Below are 20,521 nucleotides of genomic sequence, written 5' to 3'. Positions count from 1 at the left end.
ATTCTTTAATAAATTAAAAGATTTGAATCGATGACTAATTGATGTCCTATAAGAGCAATAAAACATTTCTGGATGTTCTGTTACAGGAAAAAACATCAACTTTACAGTAGTAACAGTAACCGTGTTTTGCACTAGGCTGCATCACACTAGCCTGTATTTGATTATTTTCCTATAACAGCATGCTGTCGCATTTTATTCTTTACTTGATTAACATGACAATCTAAGCGCTAAAGGCTAAGCCATCCCATGTAGTGATGCATACTCAGTTCAACTCATGTTTGTTATTCAGCTTCACAGAAATACGGATGTAGACTAAAATCCCTAATGAGCAAGCCAGAGGTGACAGAAGTGAGGAAAAACTCCCTGAGACGACATGACATGAGGAAGAAACCTCGACAGGAACCAGACTCAAACAGGAACACAGTCTCTTTAGGAGTAACCATGGCATTGTGAGATTTTGATTATTAGCTAGGCACTTTCACACACTTAAGACATAAATAGGGTCACCCAGGTCATTAATCATTGATCATTAATCATGTTACAGCGTAATGAGGTTTGATTATAGCACCTAAGCCTGATAAGTCATTATCTACTGGAACATGAACTGCTAACCTCAAAAATACTGGGTTATGTAAAACCCTGCATCATGATATGCTGCTTTATCTAATCTTTCTCTCTCAACAGTAGAGTGGGTTTCCACACAACCATGTCATACTTTTAAAAAAATTTTTTTTATGTGATTTTAAGTCCTGAATTTCCTTTTTATCTTCCCACCTCAGTGCTCTATCTATACACAAGAAGAATTTGGCTTGCTTGCTTGCTATAAAACTCGTCTATGCAACTCAATAACCAAACTTTCCTTAACCAGTAGGATTTAATAGAAGTGTATTTACTAATTTAATGTTGTTAAATTTATTTTTCATATTTGATGAATAATTCATTAGTGATTGGAGAAGGACTTCTGTCATTATTTTTCTTTACTATATGAACTCTCTAAGCACATTGACGTTTGGAAATAGAAATGTAAACCAGCGAATACATCAAACAACCATAGAAGAATAACACCTAAGCCCAGATGAGTTCCAAATCGAAAACCATTTTAATCCCAAGGAGTGACAAAATGAATTTGAATTAAACCTCCAGCTCTTGATATTCTGCCAGAATTAAGTTTCTCAGCATATTTCAGCATATTTTGACAGCTCATCTTTGAGAAATCATAAACATATTTGACTAAAACAACTTGGAAATGTTTTAAATCTTCCCATAAATATCATGTTGGGTAATGCTGTGAATGTCACATTGTTATCAAGTTGTTGGATAGCCACGTGCTGTAGTGAAACAGATAGAAGCTTAATCAGCTGAGTTTACAATATGTGATCGTACAGACAGGCCTATGAAAGGACAGGCCTATGAATGCTCAAGGAGAGCAATAGTGGCTAAATGTCACTTATTTTAGCGTATTTGAACAACTGTTTTTTTTGTTTGTTTTTTTTTTTTTGCATTTTTCCTTCACTAAAATACAGGGTGTCTCATAGGTCCAGCATCATAAAGTTAACATCTATTTTTATATTTGACAGACCATGATGTATCTGAGCAAGGAAGAACAAATCCAAATAATTCTACTCATAGGAAATCAGTCCGTTTGAAAGCCAGGTATAAAATGAGGAAATTTGCACATCCTTAAACTCACCTTGAAGTACTTGAGCAGGAGGTCAGTGAAGTTGGAGCCTTTGGTGAACCAGCCGTCTGGTACGACTTCAGTCTGCAGCCACTCAATCACACGCCTGCGCAGTTCGTTACGGTCACCCACATAGCAGACCACTGCAGAGACACACACTCATTTCATTTCACAGTACATGCAAATAAAGACACTAATCTAGTTTTTTTTTACTTGCTTACATTAGAGCTTGGCAAAATATATTTTCCCGAGAGCATAGTGTGTTATCGTCAGGTGTATCTATTGTTACCCTTAGCAATGTGTAGTTGATTAAACACTGTTCATATCTGTTCTTGTACCAGCTTCCATTTTGTCTACATTTCTTTAAGTCATTTAGTGGTTAAATATTAATTCAGGTCAATTAAACTTTTATTTGTATTGTGATTTTAGTAATGGACGCTGTCACAAAGCAGCTTCACAGAAATGTGGACATCAATTTTTTATTTATCCCTAATGAGCAAGCCAGAGGCGACACTGGCGAAGATAAACTCCCTGAGACGACACGAGGAAAAAACCTTGAGATGAACCAGATTCAAAAGGGAACCCATCCTCATCTGGATGTAGCAATGAGCTTATTCTGCTGATCAGCAACAAGGGAACTGATCGGTTAATTTGTGGAAGAGGAGAGCTATCAGACTCTACACTCACCTGGACTGGCAGCAGCTTTCTCTGTTTTCCTCTCTGCAACAGAAAAAAAAGAGAAATTCCAGGCTTAATTTCTGCACAAAGGAAAAAAACATGCTTACATTACAGAACGCATTTAAACTAAATCACTTAAATGTCCATGATAAACAGCAGTGACTCGCATACATATGGACACTGATATTTGCTAAATACAATTATGTGGCTACAATCAACAAAACAATGATGTATATATAGAAATTGCACTACTATGATTCATTTCAATGATATGCAATTTCTGTAGTTTATTTGAAATGCTGTAAGAACTAAATGCTGTATGAAACAGGTTCACTTAGTGGCTACTGGAATAATTTGTATGATCTATTTTTATTATTTTTTAAAAAAAAAAAGAGATTTCTTTTAGCACCCCTAGACTTTTTCAGGAGCACCTTTAGACTTTTCTGGTAGCACCCCTAGACATTTCCGCGAGCACCTCCAGGTTTTTCCAGTATCATCCCTAGACTTTTCCGGGAGAACTCCAAGACATTTCCGGTAGCACCCCTAGACATTTCCAGGAGCACCCCTAGATATTTCCGGTAGCACCCCTAGACATTTCCGCTAGCACCCCTAGACATTTCCGGTAGCACCCGTAGACATTTCTTGTAGAACCCCTAGACATTTCCGGTAGCACCCCTAGACTTTTCTGGTAGCACCTTTAGACTTTTCTGCCCTAGACTTTTCTGGTAGCACCTCTAGACCTTTCTGGTAGCACCTCTAGGCTTTTCCGGTAGCACCACTAGGCTTTTCCGGTAGCACCCATAGACTTTTCCAGTAGCACCTCTAGACTTTTCTGGTAGCACAGTCTCCATATCACCAGTGTGTTAAGACAATAACAGTAAAGCACTAACAATGATGTTTAACTCATTCTATGTCTCTTATTAACAAATTACATTTAAAATAACACATCAGACAGCCGGTATGATACTGTATTGCCCTGTACTGTTGAAAAAACCTCCAATTATAAAATACTAGACTTTATAATAGAACGTTTGACATAGGGAACACCATCTGAGAAAAGTACAGACTGATCTGATAATGTGTTATCTGTTTGGCATCTGACAGAGCTGCCTGGTTACTGTTCAACCCTCAGGTAATGACTTCATGCTAATCAGTTCAGCGGTTCACGCTGGTTCCAGCTGATTTATATCTGCTCATCACATCTTACTGATAATTCCTTGATCAGTCCAGATTCCGGCATTCCTCACCTGAGCTTGCTATTTACATTGAAACAATGGTACTTCTGTCATAAAATAATTTTAAAAATTGCAATAATCTCTAATAATCAATGATAAACATTAAAGTAGATATCAAGCAAATGTCCATGACATCAAATAGACATTACCACTGCAACTTTTCAAGTAACAATACAATTAGATTGTTTAATACAATATCAAGGTCAGTTGAGATTCTCTTTTGGCACCATTTTATATTCAAAAGATTGGACACACATATACATTTGTATTTGAGGATAAAAATATGAGCAAACACCCAGTCTAGAGCCAGCTAACTGCTAGAGTTTAGTTACTGTTCCACACGTAAGTAAGTGCAGGCTTATCAGGAAACTGAGATAAATCTGTTATAAAGATCAGACTATACACCTTGTTTAGTGAGAACAACTCCATGTACAATAATGCATGCCTTTAAAACAGGGGTTTTCAAACTTTTTACAGCCAGTAACAAAAACATTCCATGGATATTTGATGGCGCACAGAGTTAGTCTACAAATATAATTAATAACAATATAAATATTAGGCTCATTATTTAAATGTATACAATAATATTTTTTATATTCTTTGGAGCCTTTTTCATTCTGCATGTTTCATTCGTAATACACTTGTATTAAAACTGCTCAATTAGGTTTAAGTTGGCATTATTTACAGGGTGCTTGTGTATACATTATTGAGGTTTGGATTAAATACATTTCATTTAAGTGATCAGTCAAACTGGCTTATAATTATAAGCTTGATAATGGTGGGATAGTGGTGATTTCCACCAATGTAAATACATTAAAATGTTATGGACCCCTGAGGGTCCCCAACAGCTTTAAATCGTTCTGGGGATTTAATCAGTCAATTATATTTAAAAGCAATCTTTTGCCACCTACAACAGAAAGACCATGGCACCATGGGAAAGCTTATTCATTAAAAAGATATTTTCAAAATTAGCTTCAGAACTGCACCTTAGGCTCCATATTCTGAAAGACTTGTCACAGCTAGTTTAATCCATGTCTAAACCCATGCCTTTGTCAGGTGTTTTATGCACTGAATGATGTTCAGAACAGGCTTAGTTTTTATTTTCTTTCTGTGGATGCCATATATTGAGCACCACAAGGTTCTAGCACCCTGTATAAAACCAAAAGAAAGCAATACATCCATCCATCCATCTTCTATACCGCTTATTGTTCTTCAGGGTCACGGGAGAACCTGGAGCCTATCCCAGGAAGCATCGGGCACAAGGCGGGGTACACCCTGGACAGGGTGCCAATCCATCGCAGGGCACACTCACACGCATTCACACACCCATTCACTAACCACTAAGCCACCATGCGCCAAAAGCAATACATACTGAGCAAAAACAAAACACTGAGAAAGTTCCCACTAGGGTGCCCCTATGGAAAACAAAACATAATTAAGTGCCCTCTAGAGTGCCCATGTTGTAGATTAAATATGATAAAGTGCCCTCTAGGGTGCCCATATGGCACATAAAACATGATGAAATGCTTTATTGGGTGCCCTTGACCACAGTTGAAAAATGTGATAAAGTGCCCCAATTGCTGAAAATGGAGAAAAACAAATGGGAAAAAAACCCAAACCAAAACATGCCCTCTAGGGTGTTGCTACATGTGAGAAGTCATGATGAAGTGGCCTCTAAAATGACATGCAGTGCCCTACAGAGTCACCTATAGGCAAGGAAACATGATGAAATGCCCTCTACAGTGCACTTCCAGTGGAGAAAATGAGATGCAGTGCCCTATAAGCTCCCCAGTATATAAGAGAATGAGATGAAGTGCCCTCTAGGTGCTCCTACATGTAAGAAAATGAGATGACATTCCCTGTATTTTCTCCATTCCAGTGTAGAAAATGAGATTCAGTGCGCCATAGGCTCCTCTCTGCTACTTTCCCTTGCTCACCTTTGCAGTGGCCATCATGTGCCACCTGGATCTTGAGTCCAGTAAGGCAGGCGTCTCTGTGAAGCTCGCAGTGGTTTCTGTAGGTTTTCCCGTTACTGCCACACACAGAGCGCTTATGAGGTTTACATTGCTGAGAGACAAAGAGACACAGAGAGCGAAACGTTCAGAGTTGGGTTTTTTAAAAACTTTTTATTAGGTTCTTAAAAGCGTCCTCAAAAATTATGCATTGCATCTACAGTAACATTCAAACTTTATCTATATTATTTGTACACAATTTTCTACCATGAATTATTTTAATTCTATTACTCTATGATTACCCTATCTATCTCTCTTTGGTAAAGAGATAATCAGTGAAACACAGCTGACAGCCTAGTACTGTACTGTATTTAGAAAACCCCACCAAAACATTCCTTATTATGGGAACTGAGAAAAAACTACTGCATCAATAACATACTATCAAGAGTTTTATCAAGGGTAAATACATATCTTTAGTTGTTATTTAATCTTTAAATGAGAAAGACAGAGCAGTAATTGCTAGCAAGCACCGATCAAACACTGAAGGTTTAAATCAGTGATCTGGAATAATTGAATCAAATATGGAGTACGAATAAATGATCAGTGTTTTTTTCACACACAAGGTGAGAGTTTGGCGCTGAGCGCAGGTATATTTAGGAACGCCCAAGTATATTTCACCCATTAAAAAAATGTAAAAAATAAAACAATAAAAGCATTATATTTACAGTATTAATCCATTCCAAGAAAACAAATTGGCAATTTTCCAGATTCCTATTAAGGATTATAATGGATATTAATTCCTCTGAGTTGGATTGCTAGATATTAATGTACAAGAGTGAAGAAGACAATAAACTGCTGTATTAGTATTCACCTTGTGCAAGTTCTTGGTACAGCTATGGTCTATGATCAGAGAAGCTCCTACTGTTCAGCGCATTATGCGGCTACACACATGAGATTTATGATCTATTTAATGTTTGGTTTATTTCACATAGATGGTGTATTATATTTTATTTTCTAGTGGAAATAATGCTTTCTTATGAATAATAATTTCTTTTCATGTTAAAGCTATATATTTTTTTCTTTTTGTTCTTCTGGATAGTTAAAAATTTGAAAAAAAACAACAAAAAACAAAAACAGGTGATGTTTACTCCAATCCTTAACTAACCAGTTTACTGTAGCCTCAGATTCCTGTTACTGGCTGACAGGAGTGGAACTCAATGTGGTCTTCTGCTATTGTAGCCCATCTGCCCCAAGGTTCAACATGTTGTTCGTTTTAACATGCTTTTCTCCTCACAATGGTAGATCTTATTTAGTTCTGTGTCATCTCATGTGGTTAGTGTGTTGTTTTTATGTAGCACCATGGCCCTGGAGGAACGTTGTTTCGTTTCACTAAGTACTGTACCAGCTGTATATGATTGAAATGACAATAAAATCAGTGAACTTGAACAAGAGGGGTTATTTGAGTTACTGCCTGTCACATTCGAACAGGTTTGGCCATTCTCCTCTGCCCTCTCTCATCAACAAAGTGTTTCCTCCTGCAGAACTGCTGCTCACTGGATTAAAAAAAAAATGTCACACCTTTCTGACTGTCATGTGTGAAAATCCCAAGAGATAATGAGTCTTTAATGGTCATATATACATATGCACAGTGAAATTCATTTCTTCGCATAACTCAGCATGTCAGGAAGCTGGGGTCAGAGTGCAGGGTCAGAAATGATACAGCGCCCCTGTAGCAGAGAGGGCCTTGCTCAAAGGCAAAACAGTGGCAGCCTAGCAGTGCTGGGGTTTGAAACCGCAGCCTTCCGATCAGTAACCCAGAGCCTTAACCACCAAACCACTACTGCCCCATCAGTGAAAGTCAAAAGCCACTGAGATCACATTTCCCTCATTCTCATGTTTAATGCTCTTCACCTGTATCTGTATGATTTTCATTAGATGTACACTATGTTATATTCAGTTATTATTTTTATATTTCTGTTTTTGTTTCTTTGTTGGAAAGACAATGGTTTTGTGGCTCTGTGGTTTTTGAGACATGTTGATGGTTATGTACTTCATACTGTAGTCAAGTGTTTGTGAAGTTTGTTTAATGTATTTTAAATGGCTCAATTGTTAAAGTGAATGTTAAAGCTAAAGTGGTCCAATTAATAAGATTTCATTTTAAAGCTTAAGTTAAAAACCCCCATGGTAACAGCTGATAACTCCAAATTTCAGAAGAGAAAAAGAAGTATCATAATCTCGATTTAAAAAAAAAAAAAAAACGCCATTGTTTCACACTGTAATTAGTAATCAGATCATAAAATCTAATTTTTTGTAACAACCATTTAATTCTTTTCATTCTTTCCCTATTTTGTTTTTGTAAGTATACATGAACTTGTAACTTTTCTTAATATAGTTCCATTATTCTGTTGATGCTAAATATCAGACTGAACATCAGGACACATATTGTACATCATAAAGATGTCTTAAATTATCCTTATATGATCTGATGATATGATGAAATGGAGGATTAATATTCTCTACTCCTTACCTCAATACACAAGCAGCTGGGTTCGCCTTTCTCTGTCACTGCACATTCTCTCCCTGCACCGCAGAACACATTAGCACACACCTTCGACTTGCTCTGAGTTTCCTGCAGAGAAACACACACACACACACACACACACACACACACACACACACACACACACACACACACACACACACACACACATTATTTATACAGATATATAATATACTCGAAAATATATGGGGCAAGGTTCTATTTGCCAAAAAAGTTTTTATTTCCAAACTGTGCTTTTGCCATACAGTATCTTACATTCACCCCCTTTGCACTCTCTCACATTTTGTAGTGTTACAACTTGAACTGAAATGGGATTAATTGGGATTAAAAGAAGAATTACTTATAACTAGCACATTTTGTCAGTAGCAGAATTCATGGCCCAGACTTTATTGCTCTATTTTGCTCCCTAATGAATCTTTCAGATGGAGGCTGCTAAAACTGAATGGATCAACCCTGATGTCCACGTGTAAAAGGCTGTGTGTATGGTTACCCTTCGTTATTTGTACATTTACATTTTCAGACGCGCACCGAAGTAAAAATAAATAAATAAACAAAACAACAACAAAAAACATATCCTCATGCTATCACAAATAAGCAATGGATACCATAACAGAAGGCTAAAACTCTATTACATAGGAGTTAATGTGGGAGTTACAGCAAAGAAAATAGTACAAGTTGCTTTTTTAATAAGCTGTGTGAATATAATAAAAGTGTAAGTTTTTTTAAAAAAAAGTGTTTTTTTTTGTTTTTTTAAAGCAAAAGCTATTCCATATTAAATTATGTTGCTTCAGTCTTTATTTATATGTTAACCTTTTATTCATTAAAATACATTTAAATAACTCAATTTCATGCACTATTTGCTTGGCCCATTATTTTCACCCAGAGTATGCATGTTGCAAAGGGTTCTTAAAGGACTCCATTACACAAGCTCAACACTAGATGGAGTGATTGCATAAATACAAAAGTTGCTCAGTTGGCCTGGTCTTTATCTTCACTGAGCGTTGCTCATCTCAGGACTAGAGGTGTTTCTCAAAGCTGTACCACAGCTCCAGATCTGGTTAAGTAGCTTCCGTTGGAGAGCTTGTTAGTGTAAGCAAGGCTGGGATCCAGAATGTTCTTTACATTGGGCCTTAGGAGATGACATAAGTTTTTTTGGGGAACATCATGGGATTTTTACCAAACAGATATTCAAAGTAACAGTCAGCATTTGCTAAGTCCCCACGTGTTGTATTCATTTCAGAAGTGGATAACGGCCAAACATAAGTAGCACTTCAGCACTTCACTCTTTACAATTATTCTGGTTTACATTTCTGTGGTGATGGCAATGATGAAATAAAAAAAAGCCTGCAATGAGTTATATATTATATATATATATATATATATATATATATATATATATATATATATATATATATATATATATATCATACGTTTATATGCAGTTGTATTTACACTCGTTAGTCATAACATCGAAACCACTGAGAGGTGACGTGAATAACATTGATTATCTCGTTACAATGGCACCTGTCAAGGGTGGGATATATTAGGCAGCAAGTGAACATTCAGTTCTCAAAGTTGATGTGTTGGAAGCAGGAAAAATGGGAAAGAATAAGGATCTGAGCGACTTCAACAAGGGCCAAATTGTGATGGCTAGATGACTGGGTCAGATAATCTCCAAAACAGCAGGTCTTGTGGGTGTTCCCGGTATGCAGTGGTTAGTAACTACCAAAAGTAATTCACGTAAGGACAACTGCTGAACCGGCGATAGGGTCATGGGCGCCCAAGACTCATTGGGGTGTGTGGGCAGCGAAGGCTAGCCTGTCTGGTCTGATCCCACAGAAGAGCTATTGTAGCACAGACTGCTGAAAAAGTCAACGCTGGTTATGACAGAAAGGTGTCAGAACACACAGTGCATCACAGCTTGCTGTATATGGGGAGTGTCTGCATGTCTGAGTGTCCATGCTGACCCCTGTCCACCGCAGAACGCGCAATGAGCATGCAAGCATCAGAACATGGAGAAATGGAAGAAGGTGGCATGGTCATAAATCACATTTTCTTTTACATCATGTGGATGGCTGTGTGTGTGCATCACTTACCTGGGGAAGAGATGATGCCAGGATGCACTATGGGAAGAAGGCAAGTCAGCCGAGGCAGTGTGATGCTCTGGGCAATGTTCTGCTAGGAAACCTTGTGTCCTGGCATTCATGTGGATGTTACTTTGACACAAACCACCTACCTAAACATTGTTGCGGTCCAAGTGCACCCCTTCATGGCAACAGTATTCTCTAATGGCAGTGGCCTCTTTCAGCAGGATAATGTGTCCTGCCACACTGCAAAAAATGTTCAGGAATGGTTTGAGGAACATGACAAAGAGTTGAAGATGTTGACTTGGCCTCCAAATTGCCCGATCGAGCATCTGTGGGATGTGCTGGACAAACAAGCCTGATCCATGGAGGCAACTTACAGGACTTACAGGATCTGCTGCTAACGTCTTGGTGCGGGATACCACAGTACACCTTCAGAGGTCTTGTGGAGTCCATGCCTTGATGGGTCAGAGCTGTTTTAGCAGCACAAGGAGGACCTATACAATATTAGGCAGGTGGTTTTGATGGTATGGCTGATCGATGTAAATAATTCTTTTTTAATATATAATTAATTCAAATCAATCGAATAAAAATGCTATCTACATTTCAGTGAACATAATAACAAAACAAAAAATGAGTGCTGAGAAAGAGAGCACAAAAAGCACTAAAGATGCACAAAATGTATGCAAAGTATTTAGGCATCAACTTTTACAAGAATATTTTATGTCTAATTAAAAAATAATGAAAGTATTCATAGAATAAGCCAAAATAAACTTTAAAAAATTAATCTGAGTCTGATTACTGTGATCCAAATAAAAGTTTATGCTTTATGACTTAAATATATATCTTAAAAAGAAATTGTTCAGTGTTTTCTCTCTTTATAGTCAACCTACTTGAAACCACGACCTGAAGGATATGATGGTTTGATAATACAGTTGAAAAGCCAGTCATTTCAAAAGAACAGGAAACCCACACACATATGCAGACACACACACACACACACACACACACACACACACACACACACACACACACACACAGTCTCAGGAGGGAGGATAAATATCACTCTCTATAAATGGCAGAACTCTCTCCGCTTCCCACAAACTCCCATCAGGCCACCTGCCTCTTGTTACCCTGACAACAGGATGTTCTCCTTGAAAAGAAGGGCATGTGGGGTATAAAGCTCTTCTCTCCTGCACCGTAACAAATGGCACTCCTAAGGGGGGGAATTGTGTTCGACTCACACACAGCACGGACGAGCCTTCAACTGGAGCACAGCAGCTAGTGAAGCAGGAGACTGACCTATCAAACTCAGCGACGCAAGTGAGAATTAGAAAAGTGCCACCACAGCAAAAACAAAACAAAACAAAACAAAACAAAACAAAAAAAAACAACTAATTATTATCAGAAAATAGACTCTCTCTCTCTCTCACACATACACACACACACACACATCAGCATCCTTATTGCTGCTACTGTAAACCAACAGCAATAATACATTCTCTTATTTAGAGCTTTCCTAAGTGATGTACATAGATTATTTGTGTGTTAATAATGAAGGAAGCAGTTCGTCACGTACCTATTAACGATATGATTTATAATCCGCTCGTTCTAATAGTTTATCGCTACTATAGTAATAATTCATTCACAAGGACTTTGTATTGCAAATGATCAATGATTTTAAAAAACAGATGTTATTTCATGAAGGAAAAACTTAGCGTTCTTACGGTTAAAGCTGCAGTACGGATCTTTTTTTTTGGTTAAAAATGAACAAAAATCAATTACTGAGCAAGTCAGTGTTCAAAACTGTCTCCTTTCCTTACCCTGATTTGCAATGGTAAGCTTATAATAATGATTTATAAACCGAGTTTTCGGGTCAGATTTTGCGGCTGCATGGTGGCTTAGTGGTTTGACCCACATCGCTGGGGTTGAGGGTTCAAATCCCGTTTCCCCGTGCTTCGGGGTTTTTTCGGGTACTCCGGTTTCCTCCCCCAGTCCAAAGATATGCATTGAAGGCTGACTGGCATTTCCAAATTGTCCGTAGTGTGTGAATGTATGTGTGATTGTGCCCTGCGATGGATTGGCACCCCATCCAGGGTGTCCCCCGCCTTGTGTCCCGAGTTCCCTGCGACAGGCTCCAGCACATAAAATGGATGGATCGATCGATCGATGGAAGGAGTCTCAAGTGTCAAGTGTTAAGTTTCCACCCTTACACATTGTGGTTTCTCTGTAACAGGACAAGCAGTGTTCTTTTTTGTCTTACTAACTTCAAGAAAGAGAAAAATAAATGATAGGCTGGCGAGGGTTTATAGCTGATATAATGTAAGTGAGAACAGGAACTTGTTTCATGGACATTAATTCTAGCTATAAACTGAGGAAATGTATGATGTGCTGAGTATGATGTGATATAAAATACTTCAAGGCATGCTGCTATTGGAAAATAATCAACTATGGGGTAATAACGGATCACAACAACTAATCACTGATTATTTTCCTATAACCATCCCAAAGTGTTTTTATTCCTTACATAACATAGATATAGAGAATTATGTAACAACACACTTATCATAGAGTACAGAGTGGGCAGGTCATCATCAGTACATGTATACCAACTCTATCTTTAACAATTAGCTGACTGGATGTTAAAATACTTTTTTTTTTTTTTGCCTCTTTTCCTGTACTTTTTTTTTATTATTATTATTTTTTTAAAGAAATACACCCTTTACTCTTTGGCACTCTGTTATCAAACAAAATATTGTGATACATACTGTATTGTGCCATACTTGCCCTGGTACCATGTGAGCTGAGTTGAGAGCTTAGGCTTATTACTGGAGCTAAAATTAGTGCAGACCGCTGATTGATCACACGCAGTCGCTTCTCCACCAGCACAGAATTCAAGAAGTGCTAGAGGCAACACCACAGTTTCACAGATTTAACTGAACAAAATCTGCCATGTTCGAGTTGGGGCAAATCCAAATATCCCTTCTTATTCAGCCTGCATATAACATAATACAAAGAATCTCAATTCCCTACCTAGTGCCCTCATGTGCAGTGCAGAACAACATTTGTTATTCAGCAACAGATGTACGGCTTCTGGTATTTTTGGCTTTTTATACACTGTCTGGTAAGCTTTTCATTCAAACGTTTCTGTGTTTTCATTTAGCCGTGTTCATGCACCTGGAAAGCTATTAAGGAAAACTTTTTTGATTTGTATGTTCACTAAAAGCACTAATGAACAATTTTTTCGGAGTTTGTGTGCTTTTATTCTCATTATGTCTTGTGTTTGGTAGTTCAATTGAGAGAGAAAGGCAGTACATTACCATCAAATGAAAGATTCCTCATTTCATTTCCTGGATTCTAGAGTAGCATTTCATTACTTGTGCCTATCAGCTCAGCAACAGAAAACCTCTGGAGATAGCCTTGCTCCAATTTTTCCCAGAGCTGACAACATTGCAAACAAGAGCTGTCGACTACTGATTGGAAGTTTGCGAGTTCAAATCCCAGTACTGTAAACCTAAACTTTCACTGTTGGGTTCTTAACTCGGATCTCTTCAGCTCAACTGTGCCAAGCAACAGTAAGAAATCAATGAGACAAAAGTCACTCAGTACATTTACATGGACAACAATAATCCAATATTAACCTGATTAAGACAATACTCTGATTAAGAAACTAGCTTGTAAACAGCAATTTTTTATTACCTTAATCTGATTAAAGTCATACTCGAAGTAAACACAAATCAAATTAAGACATGTGGAGTATTCCCGTTTTAGTCACATTATCGATGTGCATTACAGACATGTACACACCTTAATCACATTATCAACGTCGTGTGGGAGTTTTCACCGCATTTTGTGACAGAACACATACACACACGGCAGTGTTCAACCGTTTTACGGCAAACAAGAGAGCACGGCTGCGTCCCAAAGCTCGTACTTACCTTCTATATAGTAGGTGAAATACATGTATCTCGGCTACTATATAGACGGTAAGTACGCGGTTTGGGACGCAGCCCACGAATTCAAGCAGTCGTCTATTAGCACGTATAGCATGACAAATAATTAAATGCACTTGAAAATAAAAACACCCAAAACTGTATACGGTACGATAACGAAGACGAACTGTATGTTGATACGTGAAATTCTGGAGGGAACATCGGACGGCGTGGTGCGTAGACGTAATGACGTGACGTTAATCGATCTATGTTCTATAACATGTAAAACAGGAACATGAAATAAATATTCTAAAAGCAACTCATGTAAACACCTTAATCACAATATTATCTTATTCAGAATAAGGTCAATAATTAGATTATTGCTTTCCATGTAAACGTAATCATTGTGACTGTTACTTAATAATTAGTTCACCCATTTTTTTTCAACCAACCAAAAACACCACAGTCCTGCCCACTTGTATACTACTGGCTCATGAATTCACATGTCAAAGTTTACCTTGACAAAGCAAAAGTTACTGCTTCCAAAAGCAAATGCATATCTTTCACATCCTGTGAAAAGTGCAGTTTTCAGGGTCAAAAAGTCTAAATACTACAACTAAACCACAGATCTTGGCTTTCACAGGTAGAGTTATGTTTCATACACACTCAGCCAGGATGGATTGCTCTAGTTTCAGATTTGTTGGCAGGAAAATACACTGATTCTTTGGAAATGTGCTACTACTTCATCCCACCTCTTCTCAAAAACATTCTAGCTTCTAAACTGTGTGATCAGTCATCTCTTTATTGTTATTTTCACCCTTCTGGGTGAAATCTCCCCAAACATTAACAGCATAAACATCACTGTAATATGTACTATGATGGAGTGAGAATCATTCCGAGCATTTTCTCACTAGATGACAAACCAGCTGTGAGGCTTTTGGGAAATGATTCTTTAATGATGCCCATGTCATTAAGCCTAAAGAAGTCTACTGTAGAGGGCAGCACTGAGCCATCAAGAGAAAATCTCCTCTATATATAATTATAATTTTATTATCTCTATAACTTTCCTCTATATAATAACAACAATAACACAGAATGTGTTTCAGGGCTTTGCCTTCCTCACCCTCACTTCGCTCATTTCGATTCTTCGCTCATTTCATATTTTATTAGTTCTCTGTCACTACATTCCCGTTAATGTTCTGCTGGAAATGTGTATAAAACCTTTTCAAACTCAAGGTAATATTTTGCCTCCCCATTTAGTAGTGGTGAACCTCACTATACACTCTACACCTTAGCCTTTTTTATATATATATATATATATATATATATATATATATATATATATATATATATATATATATATATATATATATACACAGCGAAGTGAGGGTGAGGAAGGCAAAGCCCTGAAACACATTCTGTGTTATTGTTGTTATTATATAGAGGAAAGTTATAGTATATATATATGTATAAAAACAAAGAGGAGTGCTTTGTAAATGTAATTTGACTTGTATTAAAAAATTGTATTAAGACAATGTATTAGAGGTTTTGCCAAATCAACTGCATAGTTTTAAAAAAATAAATAAACATCTATTTTGAAATTGATGCATGCAACACGTTCCAAAAAGGTTGGGAAAGGGGAGATTTAGGACTGATAGCGATGTGACAAGTTGAAATAAGAAGGTGATGTGAAACGGGTGAGGCAATCGTCTAACCATAGTATATAAGGAGCTTCATTCGCCGCTGCATCCACAGATGCAAGTCAAGGCTTTACTATGCAAAGCAGAAGTCATACGTCAACACTGTCCAGAAGCACCGCCCACTTCACTGGGCTCGGTTTCATCTGAGATGGACAGTAGCACAGTGGAATCATGTTTTGTGGTCCGATGAGTTAATATTTCAAATAGTTTTTGGACAAAACAGTCATCGTGTTTTCTGGGCCAAAGAGGAAAAGGACCATCCAAGGACCATCCATCATCAGCGTCAGGTCCAAAAGCCAGCATCTGTCATGGTATGGGGGTGTGTCAGTGCCCATGGCATGGGTAACTTGCACATCTGTGAGGGCACCATTAATGCAGAAAGATATGTACACAATTTGGAGCAACTTACTTGCTGCCATCCAGAGCAGGACAACACCAAACCACATTCTGCCCGGATTCTGCATGGTTGTGTAAGCAGAGAGTGCAGGTGCTAGCATGCACCTAACCTGCCTGCAGTCCTGACCTGTCTCTGACTGAGAACGTGTGGCGCATTATGAAGCACAGAATAAGGCAATGAAGGCTGTGTACAGTTGTGCAGTTGAAGAAATGCATAATGGATGAATGGGGGAAAATTCCTCTTGCTAAACTTAACCAAATGGTGACTTCAGTGCCCAAACGCTAAACACAGTGGTAAACAGTCGACTGTACCAACTTTTTTGGAGTGTGTTGCAGTCATCACATTTAAAATGAGTGTAAAAATGAATTAAATTCACAAAGTAAAACATCCAATAATGTGTTTTCAATATAGTACAGGGTGAACTGAATTTTCAAATGACTCTTTTGTTTTTTGTCTCAACTTTTTCGGAATTGGGATTGCAGTGTCTACTTGTACAAGTCTGTACAAAAGGCAAGGCCCATTTTCTTCTTTCCTTTTTTTGTTTGATCATTCATTTTCTCTCTCTCTCTCTCCAGAGGTGGGAGCTTCTCGGCTTCTCCGCACACTGTACCAGCTAAATATTTCGTATTTGCATTTGCACAAAAATGACCGTTCCTTTTCTGTTTTCTTTTCTCATTACAAACTCAAGTGATAAAAAAGCCTTTACTTTGAATGTGCAGTAGTCACTGTTTAAAAAATTTCTGCTAGCAATAGAAAACTTGGAAAAATATGTCAAAATTATTTAAAATATTTTTTTTAAACTGTCTTCTGGTCTGTTTGTGTTTGGATGAACCTCCTGTTAATCATTTTATAGACACACCCCAATGCCCTGTCACTTCGCCTCCATCTAAGTCTCAAGTCTCAAAGTGCCCAGTGCAGCCAGATAATTCTCGTGTGATTAAAAACAAACCCAATCACTCAGGGCTTGGAAAACACTCAACGAATACAAACACAGTAAAACCAGAATACACATTGGCAGGGTTTTTCCAAAATGGAGTAATTTATTTCTGGTGAAGGAAATGAAGCTGGACATAGAATTAGTGACAGGTATGTGAAGGCGATCCGTATAAAGCTTTGAATTGTCTGACTGAAATGCTTTATAAACGGAATCAAGTAGATAATCTTTTTTTTTTTTTTCATTATAAAAAAAATGAGCAATGACTGTACTTGTGTACATCCCCATAAACTATTATAAGGTTAAATTAGCATTTTTATAGAGTTGTAATTCAGTTTTCAAACAACTAAACATCTGAGTGAGCTTGAAAGTTCAACTAACTCTAGTTGAACCACTGTAAGTTCAGGGGTGGAGCTTTGTGGACAGGGTGGGATTGGAGGGTGGGTTTAAGAAGTAAAAAAAAAAAAAAAAACTTTAGAGACTAGATCTTGCCAAATTTTGAAAAAAAATTAGCTATTACACCTTTAAAAGTCTCTTCTAAACTGTTATTTTTAAAGGAAATAACAATCCTTCAAGCTACAGTATTTTGAGCTTTGAATTTATCCTGAATGAAAACAGGTGAGACTAAATGTAGGTCAGGTCCAAGCAAGAAACATTAGTTAGTAATATAAGAATGCAACTAAAATAACTCAAACAGCTGAAAGGAGTGCTGAGGCAAATAAGTAGCTTTCACGTCAGGTTTTTTATCACTAGCTCTGGAAACATCTGTTAGCTCGTGCAATTGTATTTGTTTGCCTCTGGAAATAATTAGTTACAGCATGTGGACGTTTTTGCTGCTTTGTCCATCTGCTAATTAATAAATTATGATCATCCATCCTTTCTTTCCAACAGTACACAAAGTTTTTTTTTTTTTTTACTTCACCACTTCATGAAAGTAATGGTGCCGTTTCTTTCCATCCCCCTTTCGTCATATCTTTCTTTTTTTATTTCTATATAATATTCTATCTCTCTGTTTCTTCCCTGAGGCGACCCTACCCTCACTGTATCCTCACTGAGTGTCAGACAATTTCATTTCTTTTTGACTTTCTGACTCTTCAAGCCTGTATAAAAAACCCCTTTTTTTTCTTTCTTTCAAGACACAATGTTGTCTTTTCATACTTCATCAGTGTACTAAGATTTAAAAATATACTGTTCATCCCTCACACACATTTCTGCTCCACAATCAATTTCAATTGAAAAGTGAAAAGTGCCCCTTTTTAATATTTTCAGTCTCTTTCTTACCACATGATGCTGTCTATTTTTTCTTTTCTATTTTTACATTTATGTTTTGAGGGAAAAAATTTACTCTTTCTTTCCTTCTCCCTTTCTTAATATCTCTCTATTGATATATATATATATATATATATATATATATATATATATATATATATATATATATATATATATATATATATATTCCCTGAGTTGGCCCAAACCTCACTGCATAATGCACTTTCGGGCTATTTCATTTCTTTTCGTCATTTCGTAATTTATTTTTCAGCTCTCACACACACTTCAGCACCACAATCTATTTAAAGCCTGCACTAAGTGGAGTGGGATAACCCTTGCTGTGCATTGTACTGCCTCTCACTCTTTTTGCATTTCTTCTGTAACTTTAAACCAGCACAAAAGTCAACACCCCTTTGTTGTTTCCTTCTTCCTTCCTTTCCATCTTCTTCTCTTCCTTTCTACTTTCTTCTGATTCTCTCCTGAGGTCAGACTACCTTCCATGCATACGTTTTTGTTTTGTCATCCACTGGTACTAGTGGTCCTGTATCTGCTTTTAGTTAGTAAGTTAGTCTCTCTCTCTCTCTCCCCCCTTTCTCATGAGACTAAAACGACCCCCACTGCACTGCACACTGTACTGGTCATGTGAGCAGAAGACTGGCCAATCAGCTGCTGCCAAGTTGAGTCTGAAGTAAAGGGGTTACTACACAACACACACACACACACACACACACACACACACACACACCCTGACTGCACCCTACCCCGTGCCCCTCCTCATCCTTTCTGAAATGTTTCCTGTGTCCTGTTAGAGCACTGTTGGAGAGTCTGGCCTCAGTATTGTAGCTGGCATTAAACTAAGCGTAGCATAATGTAGCTGTCTAGAGTAACATTTAGATGTCAAGAGCTACACTGACCACCGTCTGTCTTCAGCGTCCTCACACTTCTCCTTCTCGCTCTCTCTCTGTGAGACCTTTCTCCCTACATGGCATTAGGATTAGTGATAGGAGGTGCCTGTATGGTTGTGTGTGGGTGTTTTCCACAAGGGCTGATTCCACATCTGGATTCTGACACATTCTCCATGTCCACCCTTTCCCATCCATGCTGTGTAATCCATGACTCATGCTGCGTAACGGAAACCACAAACGAATTACTCTAACAAACAGTACATGGATTATGGTGGTTATTTCACGCAAATTCGCCAACATCGGTCATACACCGCAAGGCGTGAAAACTCGAATCATGGCTATTGAAATCCCACCAAGATCTCACTCCAACAAAGCTTTCTATTACATTAGTGGATGTTGGAATCTAGCTGGAGTTTCATTAGTGATCAAATCATGAGCAAAACCGAGAGAACCGTTTAGACACTGAAACTTTCTCTGCTGAACTGGGGTAGACTATTTAACATTTAGTGGGGCACACTTTAGCTCAACCAAATACAAAATCTAAAACCCTGAACCGCAAGAGTTTCCATGGCAACTGGAAGAGGCGGGGACTGGAAAGTAGATGCTAGACAGATGGAGCGATGAAGAACGAGAAAGAAAGATCGATCAGGGGCCACTGAACTCTAACTCAGCTGCTTTGTTCCAGCATTTCTGAGGAGAAGGTTAAGCTGCACAAAGAACAGGATTACAAAAATCAACACAGAAATCCATGGATCGGAGCTGTGTCCAATTTACCAGAAAGACGAGAATTTGTGAAACAGTTTGGCTTTGTTGTCCAGAAGCTTCTAGACATATCGGAATGATGAATGCTGGAGTTGATTTCTAAAGGCAAATTACAAACCAGCAGTTGGATATCGAAACCACCATGACTAACTGACAAACGGATAAACTGATGTATTTTTTATGGATTTTGTTGTAATGCAAGAATTTCAAGGAGAATGATGGACGTGAACCTGCAGAACCTTTCACTTTTCATCCAAAATTCTCAAAATACCCTAAAGAGCAAGCCAGAGGCGACTGGCAAAGAGAAACACCCTGAGACAACACAAGAAAAAAAGTCTGACCACAGTTAGCATCAGCATCTTCTCTCTACCTTATTTTCTCTATGCAGTCCTCAGAAGCCCTGGCTAGCTCACATTTTTATTCAGTTCCTGCTCG

The 20,521-nt window shown here is 37.9% G+C and overlaps 1 protein-coding gene across 2 annotated transcripts in view; it reads right to left on the bottom strand.

The window, feature by feature from the left end:
• The window catches only part of fstl1b (follistatin-like 1b), a 66,784-nt gene that overhangs the window by 8,987 nt on the left and 37,276 nt on the right, over window positions 1-20,521 (bottom strand). For both annotated transcript variants that reach the window (XR_006982681.2, XM_017470164.3), the window contains exons 3-6: window positions 8,071-8,172; window positions 5,529-5,658; window positions 2,366-2,398; window positions 1,691-1,821 (exon numbers count right to left, since the gene is read on the bottom strand). Coding sequence is in view for 1 of the 2 variants with exons in the window: in XM_017470164.3 (XP_017325653.2) it covers window positions 1,691-1,821; window positions 2,366-2,398; window positions 5,529-5,658; window positions 8,071-8,172 (396 nt within the window). In the remaining variant the exon portion in view is untranslated. The remainder of the gene's footprint in view (window positions 1-1,690; window positions 1,822-2,365; window positions 2,399-5,528; window positions 5,659-8,070; window positions 8,173-20,521) is intronic.

Source organism: Ictalurus punctatus, chromosome 6 (genome assembly GCF_001660625.3).
Source record: "Ictalurus punctatus breed USDA103 chromosome 6, Coco_2.0, whole genome shotgun sequence".
NCBI classification, from domain to species: Eukaryota; Metazoa; Chordata; class Actinopteri; order Siluriformes; family Ictaluridae; genus Ictalurus; species Ictalurus punctatus.
Note: the sequence above shows the minus strand (reverse complement) of the source record. Positions and strands in the feature narration are given on the sequence as shown.